Raw genomic sequence first — 27,858 nt, 5'->3', positions numbered from 1 at the left:
AAAATCAACTGGAAAATATGTGCAGAGTCAGAGCATCACCTGATGTGAAACATTGCTATCCAGTTAAGGACTAGATCAGCCCTTCTCCTAAGATGGATCTGCAAAGAGCCTTTGTACTCCCAGGGATCTTCGTTGGCTGGGATCAAAGCTCAGTTATACAAATAGAGGTGGGGAGGAGTCACCATTCTGCAACTCCTGAACAACTGCTCCTCTCCTGAGCCTCTATCCACAAATAGCAATTATTATTCTGATTCCTGAATGGTGTCAATGAACAATATCCTTTGAGGTTTGCCTACAGGCTCAGTGAAACTAGCTGAGTGCTGTGACAGCTTCCCTCACTGCAGCAAACCAAGGGGCACAGAAAAATTGCTGCCACCAGTTCTCTCATTTTATTAAGTAGTGAGGTGAAAAGCCTCTCCCTCTCCACCTCTTCCCTGCCCTGGGAAGAGGTTTGTTTTTCAGTTCTGCAGGAAATGTTTTTATAAGACCTGTAGCATGAAAAACGCCAGGATGTGGGACATAACTTATGTATCTCTAGGTATGGTTATGTCAGGACCAGTGAATTGGTTCCTATATGAATACCAAAACCTGAGGTCATGTCAAGTTACCTGCACAAGGACTGCCTGAATCACTGACAGCAGCAGAACTAACGCAGGTCCTGTTTCCTTTATTTCCTCTCTCAGGTTAGACTCACACACAGGCCCTTTGGTGCAGAAAGAGACACATGAACTGTTCAGTATTTCCACTAAAAATTAAATATATTTTTGATTTTTAAAAATGTTTTATGATAAGGATGAAGAATATAAGAATCACCACTTCAGCAATTAAAATGAAGCGCTCCATAGTCAGTCATTATCTATCAGCATTACATATAGCTAAAGGAAAGTGGAATGCATTAGTCATTCAGTAATTACAGAATAGGGCATTAAACATCAGTTTTCTGTTTGGAAACAAGGTCAAAATGAAAAGAAAACAGACAAAAATTGTAGGCGTGCATCATCTTAATTTACATTTCATTTTCAGGCCAGATGCAAGAAAGCTCAACAATCAGGTTGGGCAGTTGAAATAGTATTTACTCTACCCTGAAAATCAGTTGGAAAGGAAAATTATTATATAAATAAGATTTATATAGGAATAAAAATAGTTTTCACTGTTTACATTTAAAGACAGGAACAACTGTATTTAAATTATTTTTCCAGGTACAATCATTTATACTAAGAATATGAAGGAAGAAAATTCTGGAAGGGCAGTGAGACTCAAAGTATCCATTGAAAATAAACACAGGGAAAGAAATAAACAGATAAGAGAAATCTAAAAAACAGATGACACTGAGTTCCCCAGTTCACAAGACTGCACAAAAATCTTAAGAAACTCGCAGTTTACCTGTATTTTAAAGGCTACTTTGCCTCTAAGTATTACCAGAAAGAGAAAAATTCTTTAAGCAAACTCAAATATATTCTTAAAAGTTGTTAAACAGGCATAAACAAATATTTTGAAAGTTTAATTTTCTCAAAGAGATGTGATTCTTCTATTTATACAAAAGCATGTTGGTACAAACAGAACCATGATAATTTGTATTAGCTGTAGAATTTTCTCTTACTAAACTCTGTTATTGCCAGACTGTTTTGTACAACTAGATGTATAAACACGCTGTTAATCCAGCATCCTCACATGAAAGAAGTAACAGTGTTATTTCTAACTGGAAACATCAAGACCAAGAAAATCTCAGAAATGAATGGAATATTTATACAACATATTCCAAGTGAACATCACAAAAACTGTTTTGGAAAACTACATGAGATTTTTCACAGGAAAGTGCTGGAAGAGTTGGGATTTTTTTCTTGCAGTCAGCAAGTCAAATACGATAGCTTCTAAAAAAATTTTAATCAAGGTCATACTTGAGCTGTCACAAGCAAGAATTCTAATTAACACCCTAGCAGTCAGCAATTAAGTCTGCACATCTGATAGATTTACAACATAGACTAGAGAACTGCATCAGACTACAAATATTTATTTACATGGCAACTGCTATGGACAGGAGCTCAGGTTTTTGTCTCTTTTTTCAGAAAGCCAGTGATCTTGTACAAAAATGAGGAAATGCAAAGGTACTCCTGGGAGATTTAACTGTTTCCTGTAATCATATCCAGTAGATGGATGCTGTGCCCATATTAGAAGTTAACAGCATCCCTCAAGAGAGACAGCAGAGGCTGTAAGATCATTTAGCCCAGGGAATGTGTGGAGGATGGGGAAAAGGGAGTGCAGAAAGGGTGGAAGTTCTATAGTTCTGCCTCTCATGATCATGGAAATAATGGCAGCCACAGGACCACCTACCTTCTCCATAGCTGAGCTGAGTTCATGTTTATTTGTGGAGAATAAAACTCCTTTGGTTACTGGTTTGGTTGGGATTTTTTTTCCTGTGGTAAATCTAATATCCTAAGCCTTTAAAATCATGGCTGTTAAAGAGATGATGAACAGAACGTAAGGTGTATCACACCTCCCATATGCTAGTTCAGCATGGAATATTGCATCCAAGTTTATTTTCTTTATCTAAAAGTGATATTTCTTTACCTAAAGTGATCATAATTCTAGACACCATGAAGCCCCTGAGTTTCAAAACTCTGATAGCATGCCTGAATCCATGTTGCTCCTGAGGTGGAGCCGTCACAGTGTGGTTGGAAAACCAGCACTGGCCATTCTCCATGCAGGGATGCTGGCACTCCTGAAGCAGGAGGGACATTTCTTGCAGAGTTCACTGCTCACTGAGAGTGCAGCTTCCTGCTGGCCAGGAGAGGGGCTGGGGGGGCAACAGGGGCTGTGCAGGGCAGGGACCTGCCCCTCTGCCCCTCTCACCTGCTTGCCCAAGGCAAGTTGTCCTGCTGCTGCCTCTGCAACTCCTAGGGAGCGGGACTGAGGCATTACTAATTTACTATACATAAACTAGTGAAGAGTACACACCTCACTGCCTGTAAATTCACATCTGTAAATCTGAGGAGCCTGAGGATATTGTATTTTGGTTTTGCCAACTCTTTGTCTATCGGCAACTCTCTGAAATGGACTATATTCCTGGAATATTTATGAAGAGAATCCTTAAGACTGTGATCTTTAAGAAATTAAACAGAATCAAGGAAATTAATAAATGTCCCATTTAATTCAGGTTATTTCAAAAACATTTTTGAAAATTTTTTTTTTTTTTTTTTTACTATATATATATATATATCTATATATATATATATCTATAACTTTTCCTTGTCTGAGTCAATAGAATAATGGCTAGGTAAGTAACAGTCAAGCACCTGTCAAGGAGAAATTGTGCTTGACCTGGGTCAAGAAAAAATGACCAGTCTTCTGTTCAATGTCAGGTATTAGGGTAGAACACACCATGTACCTTGACTTGAACAGTCCTATCAGATGTAATGTAAAAGCCTCACAAATGCAGTCTAAATAAAAGCAGTGCAAGACATAGGAAAATTGTACTCAAAGGTTAATCAATTGTTCCCTGAAAAGTAAAATGATAGATAGATACCAAAAGGTAAGTAAAGGCCAGTATCATGCAGCATTTTCATTAATTATTTATAGCAATTAGAAAGTACATTTATTAAATTTGCACATGACATTTGGCTGAAAAATGCTGCCACCTTGTTGAAGGACAAGGTTAACACAGAGACTAAAATTAGAGAAATGCCTTAGAGGGGAAAAAACCTGTCAGACACCAAGTTTTGACACCTAGGTAGGAATAAACAACACAAGATGGGAAAAAGCAGGTTGAATGGCAGTTCCAAGATCAAATCTGGTGCAGGACAGACAAAGGTGGAAGGGAGAAAGGAGAAATTATGATTGCAGTCTGAACATGTTTAACAATATCAAGCCATGATGGCAAAAAGCTGTGATGCGTAACTATCAACATAGCTTGCAAATTGGATGGGGAAAAACACCCATAATCTTACTGCTGCTCTTGGTTTTTGAAAGACTGTAGCCTGACTGCCATGTTTTGGTATTCTACACAGACCTAGTCCACTTAGTGAGAGATCAGCATGAAAAAGGCTTCAATGTAACCTCATTGCAGCCTTCCAGAAGCTTAAGGTGGTATATAAAAAAGGAGGGAGAGGGACTTTTTATACAGGCAGACAGTGACAGGGCAAGTGGCAATGGTTTTATACTGAAAAAGGTTGGGTTCAGATTAGATATTAGCATGAAATTCTTTACTCAGATGATGGTGAAAGACTGGAATAAGCTGTCCAGAGAAGCAGCTGCTGCATCCTCTCTCCAAATGTTCAAGGTCTGGTTGGATAGGACTCTCAGCAACCTGGTCTAATGAATTGCACCCCTGTCCTTGGCAGAGGGGCTGGATCTAGATGATCTTTAAGGTCCCTTCCAGCCCAACTATTTTATTACTAGGAAAGACAAAGGGAAATTACAAAGGAAGACTGAAGGAGCTGGGGTTGTCTAATGTTCTGAAGAAAAGACTAAGGGAAGATTCAGACAACATGCTTTGCATATATTAGCTGCCAGAAGTAAGAAAATAAACAGTCCCTGTTAGTGGTGGATATGGAAGATGTTGTGAAACAAAAATAATTTATTTTCCAGCACCCTTTTTACTCTATTTCCTTCACAAGTCTGAAGTGACTGGAAGACAACATTTATATGTAAACTAATGATTTTCAAGAATAATGCTTCTAAATAAAAGCTTTGTTTTCTTCATGTGTGTCAGTTTCACAAGGAATATTTCAAGACATATATTTAAGTCAGTAAGAAAATATTTTAATAAACAAATCAGCTTGCAATGCATACAGTATTATAGACTAAAACCAAAATCACTACCCACCATCACAACAGTAAACTGCAATTTATGATGACATGAATTTAGCACCTGAATGAAAAAACCTAATAATTAGTAACAATAAAATGATTTAGCTTTGATTAATAAATTCCTTTGATTTTCTTACTATTCCAAGAAAAACAGACACAAATATTTCCAGATTTTCTTTCATGCCAAATGTTTTCATTTTACACTTGGCTGAAGCAAGTTAGGGTAAATGTTGGACACACATTTTGAAAATGATTATGTATTGTGATCTACCAACACTGTCTTTCTATTTGAGTTAAACGTTAGCACCATCTACTGGTCCAGAAGGTCCTTTCAAACTTTAGAAAAAGCTGTGGAAAGTGATCCAGCCAAAATGATGCAAAACGATACTGACAGTAACATGTAGTTTTTCAATCCCTGTACAGGCAAAAGAAGAGAAAAAGGAAAATATCATCTTGTCATTACTGGTACCACTTGAAAAAAAAGTAGAACAAAGTACAAAGTTTCATTTAGGCAGAGATTATATGAAAAGAATGAAAGGCTTAGAGAGTTACAAAGGTTTGGATAGTGAAAATTATCATCTTCTACTGTGGTGCAACACTAATCTGCAGTCGGAGCCAAAGAACTTCTAGTTCTAGACCGAGTGATGCCTAATGAATAGTTACCAAAAATACTGGGAAAGATCATCTTCAATATCAAGTTAGGGACCTATGGATCCTGGATAGACTGACAAAAAGAATCTGGTATCACGCTGCTAGCATTCAGTGCTTCAAATTTCACTAGAAAATTACTTCTGCCCTGCATGTTAAAATCCAGTAAGTTAGCTTGTTGTAGACCACCACTGCTGTATCAATTTAGGATCTTTACATTACACTGTAATTACAAAGGTCAATTAACCTGTTGCATTTTTACATCCTTTGTTGAACCTGACCCTAAAATGTAATCTACTTGCTGGTATGTTATTGGGACAACTGTTCATTCCCCTGCCCCACAGGTAGTGCCCGGCATCCAGCCTCCTGGCTCTGCTACAGTCTTCATTTACATCCACTGCTCCTCATACAGTTAGGGAACTAAAATTTTCATTCCTGTGAAAATTGTTCACAGTTCTTCAGGTTTCTTTGAAAACTTAATATTGCATGATATCACTTTCAGTTTCATAATGCAATACTTGCAAGGAGGAGAAATCTGAGATACAGCTGTATACCACGTCATGCTGTTTCTAGAGCTAGAGGCAAGCAAGAGATATTAGGCAAGAGACCTAATTACATTACCTTGATTTCCTTAAATACAAGGACTCCCCACATTGCAGCAACAAGGCCAGGACCCTAAAGAATAAGGTTAATTTATACATTACAGCATTTCATTAAAATTTACTCCTTCTCATTACTACTCTCAGGATGATTGAATTTTGTCTAGATAACATGTTTAGGTCTTTCCATTCTGTATAAATAAAGCACTCATGACAAAAGCATAAACATCACTGAAATATATACTAAGATATAATAAAAACTTCAGGAAGGGTTAAGAGTCAAGAAACTGCAGGCTTTTTTGCAGTAGGCATAATTTCTTTTTAAATTACACTGTGGAGTCTGCTCCAGATGTTACATGCTCTTTCAGTAGACTCCAAATAACATGCCTCACTTTAGTCCAAATTAGAGTTCTCAATGTTTCCTAACATTTCCTTTATTAGCATGACTAACTATTGGACGAAGTTTGATTTTATCACTCAATATGATATCAAGAGACTGAAACATAGATGTATTTCCTGTATAGCTGGCATCTGGACAAAGCACAAAGCCAGCCAGGGACACAGCTCAGGGAAACTCCTGATTTTCCATGATGTTGTAGAGGAAGGGAGCAATGATCTGAATTTTGATCTCTGATGAGAAAATATCTGAATATGAAGCAAAAACTGGCTCTGTTAATGCTTCCCATTAGAGCTGTTCTGAGAAACACTTGACAGATGTTCGGTCAGTGACCTTCCTCTCTTCATCCTCAACGCAGCTGATGGGACACAGATACAGACAGCAAACAGTGTCTCATGCTGAATGTATGTGTGGGTGCTGTTTCCTAGTGACATTGCCAACTATTAATTGAGGGGTTATTTCACTTTCTAGATAATGTGCGCTGTGAGAGAAATGCACTTTAAAAAATGGAACAAAGTGTTAAAGGGATGTGATGCATACCTCTCCAAAAATTTTCTCCAGCATGAAATAAAGCAGCAGTTCTGAAGCTGTGGTCCAGATAGGCAGTTTCTCATCAGTGTTGTCCCTACATTTTTCATTCTGTGATTTTACATCCTTGCCCTTTAGGCATACTGATAACTAAATTACTAAAGCTGCTTTCCATTAATCCTTCAATTTCTAATTAGAATGATCTCAAGTTGGTTTTTTTTTTTTTCATTGCATACTGCAGAGTATATTTTGACTTACTGCATCTTGAGGCAGAGCTTAATCTATTAAAGTTGTTACATTAGTTTGCTTCCAAAATACAGCTGTTAAGCAAAACTTTGGTCTTAATAAATATTAACTCTCATTTGCCACCTTTGCGTCACCAACTAGTGGAGTGCCAAGAGAGAAAATGCAAAAAGAGTTTACTTTTATCTAGTAATTGGAATTTATGCTTTAAAGGTACATCATAAACCGGAATAATACAGCCACAGAACAGGCCAACCTATTTTCCACACATTTGCATAAGAACAATATTTTCAGTAGTACATAGTCTCTTCTGTTTGTTCAAGAACTGTAAAAAGAAAAAATGCTTGACTTAACCAAGCAAAATGACTACTAGGGGATAAAATTCACAAATTCAAAAACATCCAGACACAAATGTACTTCCTGGGATGAAAGCATAAAATAATTCTTCTTTTGAATATTTTAATTCAATTAAATAGTTAATATTGATATAATTCTGTTTACAAAGCTTTGGCTTTTGGATAACCTAAAGACTCCCATTCTCAAGTCTTCTGGTTTTTCTTATGCTTGACGTTGACCAAGATGGTGCTTGTCACAATCATTCATACTCCTAAAAATCCAAAGACTAGTGCAGACAAGCAGAGGAGGCACTGTATACTTTTGACTAAAACTGCTCTAGACACTTCATAATTTCAACCCAATTCCAAAAACAGAAAGGTAAAAAACCCAATCACTTTTAATTCTAGTTAGAGATTTTATTTTTTATATACTTACTGCAGTAATTATTGGAAAGCTGACGACAGCACTGAGATAGTGATTGGCCAGGAACCAGCAGCAATTGGCTATTGCCCAAAGCACACCAGAAACAAACCCTAGAAAAAATAAATCCTAATCAAAAACATGCATAGCAAGGTACAGGCAGCAGTTTTATACTTATAGCATAATAAAGCAATTGTATATATGTATTTTAGTATGTTAACTACTTCAACAAGCTGGTTCTGGCAAACCAAAGCAATGCTCAAAGGATAAAAATCAGGTACTCCAACTGAAGTAGCAAGTTAATTAAAGTTCATTATTTTCTGGGCAATGTGCTCTCCACTCAGGCAATCAGTTTTTGAAAATCTGCAATGTCACTTTGTTCTAGTCTCAGATTAGAACAAAAGTTATCACCATCTCCTAACCTTAATTAATTAACCTAATAGAAGTGTTCTTTCAAAAGAGACAAGAAGTCAAATGAAGATGCTGGAAAGGTGAACCACAATTCCAACTTGAGCCAATCACTGCAAAATGGTCCAAAGAAATAGCTGAAATGAATTGCTAATTTAAAAAACAGTCATACCTGGTAATATGGCCTGGGGATAAACGTAAGGCTTATTTTTCCTGACTGCACAGTAGATCAAAAAGTAGATGGTACTTGTAAGAAATATTCCACTGAAGTGTGCAAAAACATAATCTAAATCTGAAAGAGAAAACACAAGATGTTTGTAAAAAAACAGTTATGAATTTTAAAAAAATTATTTTCACTGATAACATTCATGCTGACAAAAATGCATAAAGGTGCAACTCTTCAGAATTCAAATCTCATTGTGTTGAACACAGCTGCCAATCTAACTGAGGATGCATACAATCAATGAAACCTATTAAACATTAACTAAATGCTGTGCTTATTACAGGCTTATAAGCATTTCTATGAGCCATTATTTTCAGAACTCTATTACATATTCCTGAATTAATTTAATAAAACCTTGAGAAAATCTTCAGGTGAGGCTACAAAACTGGGGTGGGGATTTTACATAATTGTAGATGGTCAAGAGGTTGTAATTATGTTCCTGTATCCTTGTTTTGTTCTGTATATTAAAGGGCAAGACAACTGCACAGACTATGTAAGTTAAATATAGCTCAGTTTTGTCCTTTTTCAATCTTGAAGGATGTATCAAAATTTTGATCACTATAATTATGAACAATAACAAATCCATTATGGCTTTTGTACGTGCTAACAGAGTATTTCTAACATGATAAAGCAGAAGCATGTAGCAAGGTGATCCTTGTCTCCTTGGAGTTGTAATTTCTCAACAGGAAAGGCAGCTATGGTAATGATAACATCTGTTCTGCCTGCCTGGGGAATACATACATTGCAGTATTCAAGAGAAATTGTATATGACAATGGCAACATTATGTGCTCTCAACAGTACTTCGCTCTTAAGGTGCTGAAGGCATTACCAGATAGAGTTTTTGGGGGAATGTTGTTTGAAAATGGCAATTAGGCTTATGTTAAACCATTTCAATTAAAAAAACCCATGGTTTTAATTACTTTTGTTGTTATATATCTGTTCTCCTCATCAGTTATGATCAATCATAGCTTCCTGTATTGCTGTTGGCAATCGGCAAGCTCGTGCCCTTGTTTAACTCATTCTCCACTCATACAAACTCTGTTATTTGAGAATGCTAGCACTTAATGCCTTCAGAAACATACCTGTGAGTTAAGTATGGTAGTCTTTGTGTTATTTTTCAGTGTTTTTCATGGTGTAACTCACCTCCAAGAAAGAGGGAGTGCTAGGGCAATGATTATGGCAACATCTAAAGTAGTGCAGAACTGATAAATCACCATGGTGCATTTTCAGGCATATCAAAAATTTTACCCTATGCCTTCAAAAAAGCATGAGAACACAATGATGAAATGAAGTAGAAGTGATCCATTTGCCTTTACCAAACTGACTTGCTCCTGTGTATACAGTTTCATTTCTTCTTCCATGGTCCTTGATGTAAAGTACTGGTACAAAACTGGAACCATAGAGTATTCCAGCTACTACAGCCAGGCTACAGCCTCTTGAAAAAGAACAAAAATTGGAGAAAATAGCCTTGCATGAGTTAAAGAAGTAGACCACACATGTAAGCCCAGCACTGCAGGTAAAAACTGTGCATCATATAAAAATTGCTATAAAAATAATATGGTTTAGCACATTTTTATTTTCTAGTAGAGAAATGGTTCACATAGTTTCCCTCTATTTTGTAGCCAAGCAACACCGACAATTCCTGCTTGCAAAAGCCAGCAATCTAGATTAATGGCATGGGAAATTAAGTAACTAAGATTTCTTAAAAGCAGAGCTAGGGGACAACAAACAAAATTTCAATTAAAAATGCTCCCACCCCACCTTTGGGCTGCAATCTATATATTCTTTATAACTTCCCAGGATCATTGCCTCTTCAGTCCCCTTCTCCATCTCCAGATTGCTGTGCTCTTGGCAGTCCCCACTCCCCACACTGGCTTCTTGTTAGCTTGCTTCCACTTTGGAGCACTTTTAGTGTCTCCTTATCATACTGCCGTGCCTTCTCCAGCTGTATTCACTTGGAAACCATACCTAGAAACATGTCATTAACACAGTCTTCTTAACCCAGCTCTGTAATTACTGAGTTGATACTGTTACTTACTTTGCCCAATTATATTTTTCACAGTAGTACCTAATACTTAATAGGTAAGGTTAGGCACACTCAACAGTGCCAATGGAATCATCTAAATAGTTGTGAAACTATACTATACTATACTATACTATACTATACTATACTATACTATACTATTGCACACTATACTAGAATGTAAAAATCTGCTATTTATTAGTGTGTGGCTTTGCTAGGAAACCACAGGACACAAATTCTTCTCTTACACTGTGTTTTAACTACTTTCTCTGGCTAATTTCTATGCACCAGCAAAGGAACTGTTAGCGACTTACATGAGTCTCCTTTTTGCTGGAGAAAGTTTGTTCTCCCATGAGTCCTCAGTGGTCTCTTCAGAAACATTAATAGACTGCAAAAAAACATGAATTTTCATGCAAATTTAAGTGATTCTGTGATTCAGTCTGGTAGACTGGAACCTCTAGTAAGCACTGAGCACAGCCTGAGAACAGTCTCAGGGCTCTCTGTTCAGGTAGCCACTGAGCACTGACGTCTAAGGTCAATGTAAGGTACATTGTACATTGTAAGGTACAACGGTAGGAGGAACCAATGGTTCTCCAGCTCTCCTTGAATACTTTGGGCTCCCTAAAGAGTGACAGCCAATCTGATACCCCCCACTGGCCTTCAGCCTGTGCCACAGCTGATGATGACAGTCAGCAACTCTTGAGAGTCTCCTAGCTCTGCAATGTGGCAAAAACCTGGCCTTTCACCTAAGCACCCTCAGAGCTTTACAGCTAACCTTTAATTGAAAATGCTTCCTCCCATATAAGAAAGTAATACACTCTTTTTATAGTCTCCATCATCATGAAGAAGGACTTTCTGAACTGTCTAAAGATGACAAACAAGAAAGAACAATTGGAAATACCTCTTCTGTTGCCAAGATCCACAGATTAAGATACAATCAGTACATATTTATCTTGTTTTTTGCAGCCTACTATAAATCCTAGCAAATCTGACTAACAAATACATTTTTTGTTTTAAAATGGATATGTATTTTCACTACTTTAAATAACAACTGTAGAATACTTACACTTTCTCTCAGTAAAGGTGTGCTTTCTAATGAAGCTGAAGAACTCTGGACTTCAGTTTTTATAAAAAGAAATATGACAGCACTCAGAAGAGAAAAATACACCAATAAATACCATGTCAGTTCATAATGATGTAACATTTAGCGTCCAGAGACAAAAGTTTTATTTGGAGGCATATTCCTTTCTTTTCACTATTACCCTAGACTCACTGCAGTATAATTTTTAAGTATTAAACTTAAAAAATGCAATTGCTTTATAGCCATAACTTACTATGAGTATATATATATATATATATATATATATATGTATAAAAGATATAAATTTAATAATTTTAAGTTCTTAATTTAACTTAGCTAACAGCCTAAGTGAAAGTAAGTAAATAAATAGGTTTTTGTATCACTTTATAGATCTTTCTTATGTAACATTATTGAAACATCTTTTAACAGTGTGTAGTTACAGCCACATTAACAACAGATGCTTTAGCTAACAGTGCCCTTTTGTACTGAACCACACATAAATGGAACACATGCTTGAAAATTCTATATGGAACAGCTTAAACCTGCAAATAATTACCTCTGTACTCATGGAAAACGTTAATTTTTAGTCTTCCATCATATGTGAGGGATGGACTACTGCTGCTACAGGGCCTTGTGAGCATGCAGGAGGAAAAGGGACATTGCTCAGTGGTGCTGAGCAATATCAGAGCATTAAGTGAATAAAATGGAGAAGAAAGGGTAATATTACTACTCTTAACCCTGCCTCCAGGAGATCAGATAAATACACAACAGAACTGGAAGGATCAGTTTTGTAGTTTTATGAAAAACATTATAATGACCTAGGAATTTCTTCTCCTAGCTGTAAACAGAACATTTCCATTTGAAAAAGGATTCATCTCTTACTGATGGAGAAACATAGGTATAAAAGGACGTCAGTTTCCTCCAGAGGAAGCATACAGATTCCACACAAGAGGATAAAATGAAAAGCTTACTTATGAGCTCCATGGAGCAACATACACAGGCTTTGTGCAGTTTGCCAGGAAAACATTTGCTCAAAAAAACAATCTCTCTTCCTGTTGATCACTCCTCCATGGTATCTCAGAAACAGGAAGCAGGTGGTAAGCTGCATGAATTCATCAGGCAGGAATAGCAGTACTGCTACTATTTTCTCAGTGCCTCCCAAAATCATATGCCACATGTAACAGGAATGGGGGGGTACAAAGCTTGAGAGTCTTGGGGAAGAAGAAAAGTGGAAGCAAAAATCATTACACTAAGGCAGAAGCTCTCTCCTACCAATCAGAAATGGCTTCATTATCTTCATGTTCCTAATACCCTCCTTTTCTAAAAGGCATTATGTTCATCTTCTGTCAGTATTGTTACAGTAAGTTTTTAGGATTTAGGGCCATCTTCCCAGCCACCCAGATGAAAAGCAAGAACACTGCTACATAACAAAGATCTTTCCTCTGTTTGGACCAAAATGTATGCTCATTTTGGTCTCATACAAATAAGAAACAAGCAAAAAGAAAGAATAAAGTCCTTCCAAAGATTGTGAAGGAAGACTCTGTAGGGGAATTTGAAGTGTGACTTAAGACTTATATGACACGGAGCTGTTGCAGACAAGAAAACATGCAAAGCCTCTGGCCTTTCATGGACCCCAAAAAGAATCAGGGAAGTGGTATATTCTGTAGTTATGAGATTAAGATTTGTATCCCTGACTGAGTGAACTGAGATCAGAAATCTGAGGTTTTCTCAACAAGATTCTTCTAGTCAGTCTGTCCTCTGACAAGATTTGAGGAAAGGGGACCATTAGAATAACCTATCTAGGGAGGCAATCTGTGCATCTCTGCTTTGCCTTTTTTAACATGCCTACCAGCAGAAAAATATACTTCTGTGTTTATGGATAACCATTTCACCCCTGTACTGGATACGTCTGTACCTACATGAACACTGACCAGCTAGGTAGAGATAGTTCACAAATTTGGAAGCAAACTGACTTGCCAAAAAATCTTCAATACATTCATTCTCTTGATAAATCATCCTGGTGGTTGGTTATTAAATACCTATTTGATGTAACAGAAGTTCATTACAAGTATCAATTTTTACCTTATAAGTGAAAGTCCAGCTCCAATATAATTTAAGATTGGTCTTGACACCTCTTCCGGGTCAATTCCAAACCAACCAAACCTGGAACATTTAACCAGTTTCACATAAATGCACTGACTTTATACAAGTAGCTAAATTATAACCTAACCTTTGAAATCTTGACTCATGTAAACAATTCTGCTTAAGTATATATTTCCAGTATTAGATCAGTGCTTTAGCTGGCTTGCAAAAAGCTATGTCTACTTCACAAAAACAACCTTTAATTTAATGTGTATTTTTAAAATATGTATATTTAAAAACTGAAGTTAAATTATCAGACCAAATTGCAGAAGAAAAAAATACAAATACCTACTAGTTTTACATAAAGAAATACATTATTTATTGACTTAATAACATCACTGGGCATTCTTTGTTCTATTAAAACAGAGGAAATACAAAAAGCTGCAATAGTTAACTTGAGTACTTTCCACTATGAAGGAAGAAGTTTTAATACATAGGATAAATCCTCTTTAGTGATACTTGGCAGTGTTATGTTTATGGCTGGAGCTGATGACACTAAAGGTCTTTTCCAACCTGAATGATTTCCAGCTCCTATGATTCCACAGGAGAGTTTACACTGCAGTTATTAATGTAGAATTGATAAAATTAATTATTAAATGACTTAAGATTTAAAGCCTACTTACCTTGAACTTGCCCAACCTGTCAGCAAATTAAAAGAAGCCCATATCAAAAGGCCAAGAGCTAAGCCAATAGTTTTAACAATAGGGACAACTGTAACATTGCCTGAAAGACAAAAACCAAAACCAAAATCAGTTAGAAAATAGAATATGATTTTGTATATGTTTCCTTTAGGTTCTGTGCCTGGTTGGAATGCAAAGAAATTTAGGAAGCTACAAGGTGGTAAGAAACAGTGTTTTTAAAAAATAAATACACTGAAGAGAGACTTTTCCTCCCTATAGTTATAAACACTATTTTTGGTGTGAATTTGCCTCTTATAAAATAAGCACAATAAAGGAGTATTTGCTATAAGGATACAGTTCCATTAACAGTGAAGCTTTAAATAACTAAGTACTTAAAAACTACTATCTTATATATGGAAAAGTTTCAAGAATTGTAATCTCTTTATCCTTACCTGTAGCCCACACAAAACCTCCAACCATAGCCAGAGGCCAAAACCGGGGGCAATTCTGGATCAAATTGACTACCAAAGAAACTATCCATATGGAGGCACAGAGAATCCACTGGAAGAACATGCCTGTGGAAAAATCAAATGCACACAATAGGGAGTTTGCAGAATACTGCATGTGTGAGTCTCTTAATAGAATATGTTTATCTTAGATCCAGTAGTAGAGAAAAAAAATCACAAAGGTGGCCACTGCCTTTTCGGATGTCAAGGAACCTTGTCACAATTTATTCGAGGAATGTGTTTTTTGGTGGGTTATAATTTGGTCAGCTTCTTCCTAATCACGCATTCTTCTACAGAGCTGCAAAAGACATTTTGCTGGCCAAAGTTTACACAAGCCCTTACTCTTAAACACATGAAATTTTGACGGACTTCTGACAAAGATGATACTCAGTTGCTGCAAATTCCTCCCACCACTCCAGCAGCTGCTAACACAGACGACAGCAACAGGATAAAACATTTTCCAAGCTCACGCTTCTCCAGTAATCCCAGACACTGAGGATGGTCAGTGACAGATCTCTTCTACCTCTGTAGATTCTTGAAGGGTCAATAGTTAACTTTATGCCAGCTGTGCTAAGACTATCCCTTGAAAGCCTAAGCTTGTCTTGTTAGGGTCATACTTGGCACAAAGAGCAGAGGCTACATCCAGCCTGCAAGGTAGGTACTATATTGCAGTAACATAATGGCAGATATATTCATCTACAGATCTGGTAATTGGTTATGCTTCACATAAACATGAAAATTTAATATAAACCTAGTAAAGTGACAATATTCCAAGTAGGAAATAGGAATGATTACTTCCTCTTACCAAGTCACCAAACAAAATTACTAAAATTTCAGCTTTTGTTTTTATGTTAGGTGCACAGTTGAAAAGCAATGCTGCAAAGTCCAACAACTTTTACCTTCTTTATAAATAACACCATATGTATCTGAGAATCCCCATCAGGGCAGGACAAAGAACATTTCACTTTGCATTGTGAAATTCTTATGAAATGTACATCATCCCTGTCAAAGTGCACAACTTCTAAAAAGGCTCTTCTAAAGATATGCCACATCCTGAAGCAGTATTATTGGTTTATACCGTAACAACAGCAGACAAAATTAAACAGTCTCTGGATTAAGCTCTGATGATGGCCTTGAAACTCTCATAATTTTCTGGTAAAATATTATTCCTTTTAGCAAAAATAGCAACCCAAAGAAAATAATATAATTAAGTTTACCATCACCAGTATCAAATTTCTTGACAGGCACAAAGTTTGTCCCAAATAGAAGGACAGCTACTGTGGAAGAGGTAAAACCAATAACTAGATCTGTTCCATTGCTGATGTTAGCAGCACCGTAAGCTTTCCCGATATTCATCTTTGTTCTGAAGGTGCTTCTTTTTGTGGAGTTGTTTTGCTGTAGGTCCTGACAGAATCTGGAATAAAAGAGTGGAATTAAGTATGTGGACAACCAATTGATACCAACCTAGTTTAGAAATCTGTAGCTTAAAGGACCCTACTTATCAATCTCTCAAAGCTGAAATGAACTGCAAAGAGGTTCATGTAGAAAAGGTTTGTGTAGAACCCCATGAAACATGCCATAAAACATGAATAAAGTGACTAGAATAGATAAACAAAAATACCCCAGTATTGTATGTTTTATCTGAAGACACAAAAAGTGAATGTAGAGGTGCACTCAAAGGTTACGAGAACCATCCCAGTGCAGTTTTCCCTTCCCCATTGTAGGTGGACTAGCTACTGTCTGGAGAGAAAAAAATCTGAAATAGGATGGTGGAAATTTTGCCCAGTCTTGTAAAAGGTGTTGTGACTGCACTCTCTGCACAAGAACTGAGCTGCTGAATATTCTTTCATCTTATTTTACCTAGTCTTGCCTTCTGCACAGTCCTTAGGACACTGAGAACTCTATCTGCTGAGGTTATGTTTTTATCCACAACTTCAGCAGGGACATCAGCGATTGCTGAAATTATTTACATTAGCAAATGAAAAGTTTAATTACACAACTAATATAGCAATTTAATTTCTAGAATTCTTCCCCTTGAAAGCTGTCAATATTATTTTTAACTTCAGTATTTAAGAGAAACAGTGATGACATTTAAAAGGCGTCATTACAATGGCACATCTGTTTCCATTAATACTATCTTTTTCTCCCTCACTCATCTTTCTTTCCTACTTAGAGGATAAGATTTTTCCAAGCACTTTTCACTGTATTTAAGACTACACACTACAAAGTGTGTCTTACCCAGGACCTGTAGACACTGAGCAGTGCAAATAATAGCACTACGACTTCTTCAAAGACTTGACTTCACAGGATACACCGTGACACGCTGTGAACAGATTAATATACATAAAGGCTGACATCAGCTTTCTTCATTCCATCAAACTTGACTCACTCAGTGAATACAATTAACTCATCTAGTGGACAAGTAAGGCACAAGAGTTGGGTTTTTCCCAGAAGACCTTCATGCTGTTAAGGATGTAGAAATAAAGCTGATTACACTGCAGCTCTGTGAATGCAGGAATAGCTTTCGTCTTCACATTTCAAAGTCTTTATCTTACCTGCATAGTGACTTACTTATTTAAAGTGGTTTATCAGTCTGTTTAGTTTTGCACAGAGAAATGTTACTTTAAAAATATTTCAGTTTTATATCTACTAAGAGAACTGTGCTGCACAGCAATATACTTTTCTGCTTATTTCCTATCTTCCAAAAATCTCTATATAGTGTACAGGGAAGACCTTTGCACAATTGGAGGACCAGAATCATCACCACAAAGGTGGAGAGAAAACACATCTTTCACTTAACTAAAAGTTATGCTTCATTCACCCTGCTTAGAACTCCAACTTTCTAAAACTTGGGACACTTTGTTCCAAATTTTGCTAAATTTCACACCCAACTTTCAACTCTTATTTCAAATCCTTCGCGAGAAAGCTTATCCAACAAGGCCTGAAGCAACCTGCTGTAATTTTGATGGCAGCACTGCTTTAAGCAGGGAGTTGAGCCAGTGATCTACAGAGGTCCCTTCCAAGCTAAGTAATTCTATTGTATCATCAAATGTCAAGAGCAAATAAGTTGCCACACAACATTAAGTTGCTATATTTTTTCTACATACTTTCCAAATCATAGAACTTCTGAGAGTTCACTAAAAGCATCTTCTTTTCAATCCTATGGTATTGCCAGATAGACTTGCATATGCCTCCAAAGACTTAAGAGGTATTGTTGAAGCTGCTAGCTCTTAAAGCATAGTGGCTGCATCTGCAACTCAAGCAGATGCAACTGCAATTGGTACTGTAAGTTGCCCTTGCTGAAGGGCACTTGAGGATTCCCAAGCAGCAGAAAAAAATACAATTTTGTTGTTGGATGTTGTAATTTTGTTGGTACCCATTGCTCCTTTTCTACTAAGCTTACCGCACTGTTGTGGTCTGCATTTCCACACTTGCCTCAGAACTATCACACCCACAACAAATCAGGATGCTCACTTATTGCAACAGCAACACATTGCTGCAATCTCTGCAGATAGGGACAAAATCAAGAAGCCCTGTCTTAGACAGCCTTCACCTCAATGGTGATCCACATTGCTGCTAAGGTTCCAGACAACCTCTTTGCTAATTGAGCGGGTATTTTTAAATTTTGCATGTCATACTGACTGTTTGAACGTTTTTCCTATTATGCATTTACCAGTAAGGGTACACCCTTAGGACACTCCTGTGAGTTCCGAGGGGGCTCAAATCAACGTGCCCAAGCAGCAGCATAAGCCTTGCTCTAGAAATGTATCTTGGCTTCCGTGAAGTGAACTCTTTTTAAAGACTTTCATCAGGCACTGCTTTCACTAAGTGCTGTCACGGAACAAGGAAAACACTCAGCTGCGAGCTCCACCCGGGCCGCTGTGGCTTCACTGACGCCATTGCGCCGGGGCTGCGGCGGGGCAGGCCCGGGCTGCGGGCGGAACACGGCCCGGCCCTCGGCCCCACGGCAGGGCAGCCCGGCTGCTCGGCACTGCACCCCGAAGAGACACCCTGAGGGGATACCCGAAACCCCGTTCCAGCCAGACGCCTTCATTCCCCCAGAAGCCTGTGGCCGGCTCAGCGCCGCGGCGAGTTTCAGGGCGCTCCGCTCCGGGGCGGAAGGCGGCCGGGACGGGCCCGCACCCACAGATCCCCGGTCCCGGCCCTCCGTGCGGCCACAGCCCCGCCGCCCGCGCCCACTGCCGCCGGGCCCGCGCCCAGCCCCGCCGCCGCTCACCGCGGCCTCCCGCCCGCGCCTCGGCCCGCCTCCACCCGCCTGCTTCCAGCCGCTTCTTCCCACTGGCCTCTTCCTCCCGTCCGGGAACGGGGCGGAGGCGAGCGGGCGGCGGTTTTCGACTGGTTTTGTCTCGCCGCCATGGCGGAGAGGATGTACCGGGGCGGCGGCTTTCCGTCTGGCGGGGAAGAATCACTAAGAAAAAACATAAATTAATGCACTCATGTCGTGATAAAAGCACCTTTGGGCCTCTCTACCGTAAGCGTGCGGATGAGACAGTTCCCTCTCTAGTGGAAGTGCAGCTGAGGACTCAGCAGGCCGGTGCTGTGACGGTAACTGAAAAATCACAGAATCAAGTAAGTTGGAAAAGATCTCTGGAGATCACCGAGTCCAAGCTGTGACCCAAGACGACCACGTCAGGTAGATCATGGAGTGCACGAAGTGCCACACATCCCGTCTCAACCACCTCCAGGAACAGTGACTCCACCACCTCCCTGAACAGTCCATTCCAGAGACACACATCACCTGCTGTGTGTCATGCCAGTCTTAAACACCTCTGGGGACTCCACCACCTCCCTAGGCAGTATATTGCAATGTTTTCTGTGAAGAAATTCTTCCTAATGTCCACCCTAAACCTCCCCAAGCTGAGTTTATGTCTGCTCATCCTGTTGCTGGTTGCCCGGGAGAAGAGGCCAAGCCCCACCTGGCTCCAACATCCATTTGGGTGGTTGTAGAAAGCAGTAAGGTCTCCCCCCAGTCTCCTCCAGGCTAAACATCCCTCAGCTGCTCCTCACAGGACTTCTGTTCCAGAAAAGGCATCCAAATTCTGGCAGCACTTGCCCAGGAGCACAGACATGGTTCCAAGGTGGTGCTGCATGGCCTCCTTGCAGCTCCTCTCGCTCCTGAGGTCTCCCTGGCTGCTGGAGGCTCTTACAGGGCTGGCGGCTGCAGGCACCTGCAGAGGAGGGAAGGCAGGGACATTTCGAGGCCATGCAACAGCTGCTGGTCTTGTGGTTGCAGCAAGGGAAGGAAACCACCAAGCCTGGTCAGGGCATCCAGGTTTTTATTTTTCTTAAGCACAAAAATTACCACCTGTTGGTCTGGAAGCCAGTGTTGTTTGGCAACCAAAACCAAGTAGGAAAAAAATCTTTTACATTATGTCAAGAAGAGATCTTTGCAGATTTCCCTGTAAGGACTTGATCCGGACCAGTTAAAAGCACAGACTATTAGTCAGCATGTTTAGTCACGAAGCAAACATTTCTCTCTGTACTCTTGAAGTACAGTTTCCAGATGGCAGCCCAAATTGATCTCCTTACAAACACAGCACGAGCCTTCTAAACTAATGCTTCATATTTTGCAAATCGAATCTGTATTATCCATAATAAGGGCTTACTTGGTTTCTCTGGAGAATATGTTGTCAGTCGTATGAATTCAGTAAAGCTAGGAGTGCACCATTTATCAATAATTTCAACATAAATGTCTGTCTATGTGTCATTTAGCGATGAATAGCAGAACGTCTCTATGGAAACAGTACAGCTATAGTGCAACCAAGAGAAATAATGTTCCATATCACAATCACAAAGGTAGCTTGCAAAAAAGAGAATTCTAAAGGCATAACAAGCATATGTGTTGTGTTATTCAGAAAAAAAGTGGTAGGAAAAATGTTAACCTTTTACATTGAAGTGCCTGCACACAGAGAGTAAGAGCACACACATTAAGGAGCCTAGTCTGTAACCACATCCTTTTAGGACATCCCTTTAGCCCAGGGATAAAGAGAAGTCAAGATGCAGGACTTTGTGACTGGTGGGCATTGGCACATTCCACCTGTCTCTGCAAATTGGCCAGAGGCCTCCTGCTAGGAGCAGTGCAGGCCACCAGCTGCTTCAGATTCTGCAGCTTGTCCAGCACCAGCAGAAATACTCTTCAAATGCAGGTATAGGTGGAGGTGAATGTCAAAGTTAAAAAATAAACAAAAAGCCCCCCCCCCCCCCAATCCACTAAAAACCAAAACAACTACAACCAAACATCCAAACAAACAAAAAAAGGAAGAAAGTAATTGCAAATAGTTGATCCAGCTATACATTCACATTTAAAAACTATACCTAGATCTGTGAAGGACTAGAAAATACTCAATTTCCCTCTTCCATTCATTTGTATTTTCCTATATTAGTTTTTATATTCCTGTATATCTAACCTTAGTTAGGTACAACACTGACCATGAAATATGGGTATATGAAGAAATTACATGAAAAGCTGAATTTAAAGGATGCAGATGGCAATATCACAGTTATAGTTTAGAGCAAGGAACAAATATAAAATCTGACATATTACAGGCTAGCTGTAGGTAGCAAAGTGAAATAATGTAGGCCAGAATTTGGTCAGACAACAACTGCTGTTCTGAAAGTTTGTCTTAAATGTTTTATGACCACAGAGGAAGTACTGTTTCAGTTTAGTAGTGCCGTTTAGTGCTTTGTTGCAGCTTTGGGTTAGAATGATTCCAGAAAGAATAATAGTACCCACCTGAAAAAAAAAACATTTTCTTTGTTTCTTGTAAAACACAATGAAATGTTTGGTTTTTTTCCAGACAATTCCTTAGTCATTTCAGCCTTCCTTATTTTATAGTATCTGTTAGGGCACTGGAGCTGTACACCACAACAGTTGAAATAAATAAAAGTCACTTGAAATCTTGCCTTTTAAAAATCCAAAATTAGAGGGCAACATCTCTTAAGCTAAAAAGATACTGCATTCTATTTGATTTTCTACCACCATCCATTGCAAAGAACATACCAAAACCTGAGTTCTCTCTTCTGAATATGAGAAATAAAGGAAATGCCATTGTTATTATCACATTTAGAAATCCTCAAAAAACCCCAGGAGTCAACCCTATACACCAGTGCATACACCACATTACGATTTCATGGCTACAAATTAAATGAGAAGTGAAGAACAACTCTCCTTATTCTTTTATAATTTCTTCCAGATAATCCTTAAAGAGTAGCAGTAGAAAGATTACATAGATTATGGAGAATGTCAGAGAATTGTTATAGCAGAAGAGAGCTGTTAGTAACTGGAATGTACAGGGCTGGAATGTACAGTGCTTTGGTGCTGCTTGGTTGTAGTAGACAGGTGCTGTGTACATGCACGAACGGGGTATTTGAAAACAACTGTTGCAGTGTGATGCATTTCCGACTCAAGCAACTTGTCTGGAGCTTTTGGAATAAATTCTCTTTGTTTGGAATATGTTCCATCAGTCAATTTTGAACTAGAAAAGGACAGAGAGAACTGAAATGGATGAAGAGATTTCTTACAATCCCAATTCCTCCAAAGATTCAGATTTGGCAAATCAGGTGACAGGAAGGCTCCATTACTGGTTATGGGCATGGATACTGAAATTTTAACTCAACAGTACATATTTAGACAAAAAGTAAGGATAAGTGATGGCTTGTGGAAAAACATACTCACAAAGTTTTATAAATTCATACTGGACCAATATGAAACATAAACTGTCTTCTTAACTGTTTGTTCTCCTTTAGTATTAACTATGGAGAAGAGAGTATCTCCATTCTTTGAATTACAGTGACCATACACATTTTTTTGTTTTATATTTAGACTAAGAGAGGAGTCAGGTGTCAAAGGTTTGCCCTTAACTTTTGTCTGCCCCAACTTTTCCAGCTGTGCAGGGACTATGCTATGCCTTGCTCCAGACAGTGCAAATAGGAGATACTCCTGAGCTTAGTAGCAGTCTAATAGCATTTTAAAAGTGGCTATCTGTTTTTTCACTTCTCATCACAACGAAATATAATTCCCAAAAGTTTTAACATCCCGGGAGTGGGCGGTAATTCAAACTCAGAAAAATCCAAAAAACTAAATGCAGGAAAGGGAATTTCATAGTATGTTTGCATGCAGTGCACTAGAGGGCCCTCAGGAGTTAGAAATAGATGGAATGCACTTTTGAAAGGCACATACTTCACAGGACTTTTCATTACAGAATTTAAAATAGAAGTTGCTGTGGTTTTGTTTGTGGGGTTGTTTGGTTTGGGTTTTTTTTTGCAATGTGAAGTTCATGTAAGTTTATAGCAGTTCATATGCAAGCACCTCACAGTAAAGTCAGCTTCTCAACAGTTCTTAGCTTGCAATGAAACACCTAAATGTGAACCATACTTAAAAGTGAAATATTTTCTAGATGCCAGCTTCTACTCAGTTACTTTTATTAACCTAAGGAGTTTACCAGACCAAAGGATGTGTCAAGCTGAATAGGTAAGTAATTTTATTTTTATAGCAATATATATACAATGTGCACTTATTTGTTTCTTGGAAAGGATATATAAGCCACTGTCCTTTTATTTTAAAAAGCTATAGCTAGATTATTTTTATGGCTTCACAAGAGTGAAGAGTATTAACCATCTTTCAGTTTTAATGTGTGTTTAAGAATTATGGGAACTACATTCATAGTCAACTAAGAAAATTTGGCACTGTTAACATATTTTTATATTAGTGAATATATGCATATTTAACTACTAGTCACTGGTTCATATTTGGATCATTTACAGCATTTCCATAATGTGAGGTTTATTGAAGACTTTGTCTTGTAAGAAAAAGATAATGATCTTGGTTTAACAAGCACTTCTTCTAGTGCTGGAATACATCCAGCTGAGATTGAAAATTGAGCCTGTATTTAATAGTTTTGGTGTTTGATTTATACTGTAATGAGAAAGTAAAAGGTGTTTCCTGATAAATTCCTGCATGCATACTGTCTCTTTTCTCTGAAAAATACAGAGCCATAGACGCTATGTGTGAGTAATGAAAGGAAATGCTACTATTTTCTTTTTGCAGTTTGCAAAGAAGATACATAGATCTTTTAGACTACAAGTCAGTAAACTCTGCTTACGCAGCTGGCTCCATTCATTCTCTGAAGCCAATCACTTCCCCTGTGGTGGCTGATAAGAATTTAACAGTTTGAGAAGGTGGAGTGTCAGCATCCTTAGTGCTGACCACGTTCCCAGGCATATCAGTAGCCTCTGTCCATCACCCATGCTGGAAGCTACTTGGAAAAGGAGAAACAGAAATTGGGGAAGGGAAATCATGCATCATCATCCTGTCTGGAATGTACAGAAGACTTTGTGCTCTTCTCATCATGTGGATTCACTAGAGAAATGACCCCTTTTGATCAGCCAAGTAAAATCAAAAACTTGTTTATTTGCTGCCTGTGGCCCTCACGGGTGCTGAGGCTCTGGACTTGCAGGCGCCCAAGGACAAGGAGGAATCTGCTAGTGGGCACAGCCTGTGTGATCTACTTGGGATTCCTTGTCAGCCAAGTGGGTCACGTTTTACCGCAGCACAAAGGAGGACATCAAAAGATTGTTTCCAGGAGTCTCCAAGATGCAGCTCAGACTCCCTTTCTGGGCATCCCACTGGATGGCACCCTGTCACCACCCAATTTCCAAGAACCCCAGCTTGGTAGCAATGGAACCTTGCTGCCACCCAATGTAGTTTATATCACCCTGCGGTCCAAGCGCAGCAAGCCTGCCAACATCAGAGGCACAGTGAAGCCAAAGCGCAGGAAGAAAGATGCCACCCGTTTGTCCTATGGGCAGCACTTTCCAAAAGCCACTTTCATGGGCTGGGAAGAGGCCTTTGCCCAACAGGCAGGGAGGGCCACACATGCTGCAGGCACAATGGGAGCAGCGATCGCTCTGGAGGCAAGCAAATACCAACTGGATGAACACAGGCATAAAGGAATGGCTATCAGGGAGAGAGGTCACCAGAGACCTGGGAGGATTTCTGGAGCTGTAAAGGCACGGCTTCAGCCTGAGGAAAGCAATATCAGGATTTACAGCGAGAGCCCTCCCTCATGGATGAGCAAAGATGACATCCTAAACATGCGAATGCTGGCAGATTCTCCCATAGAGAGCATTCAGGAACTACCTTCTCACAAAGCAGTCTTGGTAGTATTTGCAAGAGGTCCCAGCACCACGGGAACTGCTTGTAATCAAGGACACTGTGGAATTGTCAAAAGACCTCTCGACATGAGTGAGGTGTTTGCCTTTCATTTGGACAGGATCTTGGGGCTAAACAGGAGCTTACCTTCTGTAAGCAGGAGATCAGAGTTCTTCCAAGGTAACACATTTGCGTGGTTTTCAGCTTGCAGGTGCAGAAGTTTCCTTCCTGCTCCGCATTAGCCATGGGGCAGCAGCAGCCACCCCCTTTAACTCCTGCAAGCCTGAGGACTAACCCCATTGTTACAGGGAAATAAAGCCAGTGTCTGTGTGTAGCTCGTGCTGTGCAGTTATCCCATCCAAAGGATGAATACCCCAAAGTTTGCAGCAAATAGAGTTTCTGAGGGCAGTAACAGTTTCCTCACATAAGTCTGGAGCAACAAAAAAGAGAAAGAGCAATCTGTAGATTGCATGACACTTTACAGACTGCCTGAAGTGAAACTGATGAAAGAGAATCTCTGTGATTCAATAGCTATTTCTGATTTTTTAAAATAAACTTCACATCTTTCAGAATCGACTTTGATAAAATACTGTTGGAACTTGTCACAGAAATTCACCTCTCAGGTGGCAGGAATGGGGTCAGATAATCTTCTTGGAGAGGTAGGGAACCTGCCTGCAGAAGTTTGAATCTCCTTTTAAGGCACTAATCCCTTTGGGAACTGGAATTATTTAAAAGGTGCTTCCCTTTCCTCTGGTTGTTAAAACCCAAACAAACTAAATTTCAGTGAATTCTGCTATACATTTTGACGTTCACTGCACACATATATATTATCCAAAGAAACACACATAGTAAATATCTTAATATGCCTATTACATGATTAGTATAATTTTCAATTAAAAAATTGATTTTTAATCTTTAGTGACATTAAAGGTAGAATTCAGACATGTAATGTTAGAAGTCTACTTTAAAATTGCTACCTTCTTTAATATGTCTTCAGCATAAGTCCTATTTCTGTACAGTCACAAATCCAAAAGGACTATGTTTCATTTTAGTGAATCATTGCAAAAGTAGCTAGCTGTGTTTTTGCTGTTCATTTTTTTCTTTGAAATCAGCTTATACCAAATATTTTTATACCAGTCTGCATTTCTTAAAAAGAAAAGTAATGCTAGAATGGTTTTCTAAAATCTCACAGCAGGAAGACAACCTCGTGATCTCCAGTGTCTTCCTGCTTTGTAAACCTTCCCTTTGGCAGCCTGTACAACAATGGGAATGAATCTCTAGGAACAACAGTTTGGAGGCTTCTGAATATTATTCATACTTGCAGAGCATGGAAGATACATTATGCCTATTTTATTTTTAGGAACAAGATCTATTGCTACAGAGCTGTCATAAGGCATTAAGGTAGCTCAGACGGGGAAGCTCTGCACAGTGTGGCTGCAGAGATGACAGACTGCAAACCTCGGAAAGCTGCTATTAGGCTAATTGTGCATTGTGTTGCTCAGTGTCTGTCACCTTACAGTATGTTTTGGACTGTCTGGGACAGAGTGTGTCATTCTGCCCTCTAATTTTCTTTTCCTCATAACTGGCTAAGTTCCTATTGCAAGAGGAGTGTTGCTAGGTGATGAGAAGAGAAATAACATTATTTTGGTCTCACTTCATTTTTTCCAGCTAAAGGCCGAGCAGAACACTTGGAACAGTGACTGCACCTTGTCTCTCATGATTTCTTTAGCCTGGAAATATGTTGGAACTCGGATTCCTAATAACTACTTGAGCTCTTTACTATTTACGTGCTTGTGTCTGGCATAATGTGAAAATATTTGTGTTAGGAAAATGAGCAAAAATACAGTTCTTAAAAATAATATGAGCAATTATAATTTAAATGACCTATATGTGTTTAAGTTAAGATAGGTGGGCTCTGTAAAGTTTTTTACAGAGTGGCTTGTGTGAATCAGTTATTCACATGGAAAAGCAAGCAATGCAGGATTAGAGACTGTGCATGTGTGTATGAATGTACACTATTTCTGGGCTGACAAATCTCTTTCTCCCCAACACATCCCTTTAGCTTGCCTCAGTTGTGATGTGATCCAACAAGACATGTTTGATGTAGCATTAAAATCTTAAAAAATGGGCTTTTCAAAACTGTCATTCATTTTGTCAAAAGCAGTTTCAAAGAACTGCTTAGTAAATCCCCGAACAGGTTCTATTTCCCTTATTCCCACACATCTGATGCTGACTTTTTTTAAAGTCTAGCAAAATATTGTATTCAAGTTCCCTGTTTTCTGCCCTCACCTTCTCTAGTTAATTGCAAACCCTTTTAAGTGTTAAGTGATTTTTTTTGTGGCTTGTCTAATTTTTCCATCATGCATCCTGGATGGAAAAACCAGGTATGGTAACTCTTTCTCTCATACTTCTGCACTGAATTGACTGAATGTTTAAAGCCTGAGTAGTATAGGTACTCTGCTATCCCTTTTGAAAACCCTTTTGAGCTGGGCATTACAGTCTAAAAGAGCATGATTTTGTGCATACACAATCATTCGTTACTTCCATTGCTACCTATGAGATGTGAAAAATGTCTCCAAACACCTATAAAAAAAGGACAAGCCTGTAAAACACCAAGAAATAATCATAAAGTTGTGTCACTTGTGGAGTAAATGAAGGCTGACCTCTATGTGTCTTAGTTTTGGGAGGGTCACATTAATACTACAG

General features: G+C 38.8%; 2 protein-coding genes across 3 annotated transcripts in view; one reads left to right on the top strand and one right to left on the bottom strand.

Moving 5' to 3' along the window:
• Nucleotides 1–4,668: 4,668 nt before the first annotated feature.
• Nucleotides 4,669–25,394, bottom strand: TMEM144 (transmembrane protein 144). Of its 2 annotated transcripts, none has more exons than XM_058838349.1 (13): nucleotides 25,300–25,394; nucleotides 17,220–17,304; nucleotides 16,199–16,395; nucleotides 14,928–15,050; nucleotides 14,479–14,578; nucleotides 13,796–13,876; nucleotides 11,699–11,780; nucleotides 10,947–11,020; nucleotides 9,926–10,044; nucleotides 8,558–8,677; nucleotides 7,993–8,090; nucleotides 6,076–6,129; nucleotides 4,669–5,221 (listed from the first exon to the last, which is right to left on the bottom strand). In XM_058838349.1, exons 3-13 carry the CDS (start codon nucleotides 16,335–16,337, stop codon nucleotides 5,138–5,140), a joined length of 1,074 nt encoding a protein of 357 aa, XP_058694332.1. In that variant the 5' UTR covers nucleotides 16,338–16,395; nucleotides 17,220–17,304; nucleotides 25,300–25,394; the 3' UTR covers nucleotides 4,669–5,137. The 2 variants fall into 2 exon arrangements, with proteins under 2 accessions (XP_058694332.1, XP_058694331.1); XM_058838348.1 differs by lacking the exon at nucleotides 25,300–25,394 and adding an exon at nucleotides 19,219–19,354.
• Nucleotides 23,267–27,858, top strand: part of GASK1B (golgi associated kinase 1B) — an 18,098-nt gene continuing 13,506 nt past the window's right edge. The window contains exons 1-2 of the mRNA XM_058838347.1: nucleotides 23,267–23,472; nucleotides 24,049–25,332. Of these exons, the coding sequence (XP_058694330.1) occupies nucleotides 24,369–25,332 (964 nt within the window). The 5' untranslated portion in view covers nucleotides 23,267–23,472; nucleotides 24,049–24,368. The remainder of the gene's footprint in view (nucleotides 23,473–24,048; nucleotides 25,333–27,858) is intronic.

The sequence above is a fragment of the Poecile atricapillus genome, chromosome 4, assembly GCF_030490865.1.
Source record: "Poecile atricapillus isolate bPoeAtr1 chromosome 4, bPoeAtr1.hap1, whole genome shotgun sequence".
NCBI classification, from domain to species: Eukaryota; Metazoa; Chordata; class Aves; order Passeriformes; family Paridae; genus Poecile; species Poecile atricapillus.
The sequence above is the reverse complement of the archived record's forward strand: the minus strand, read 5'-3'. Positions and strand labels throughout refer to the sequence as shown.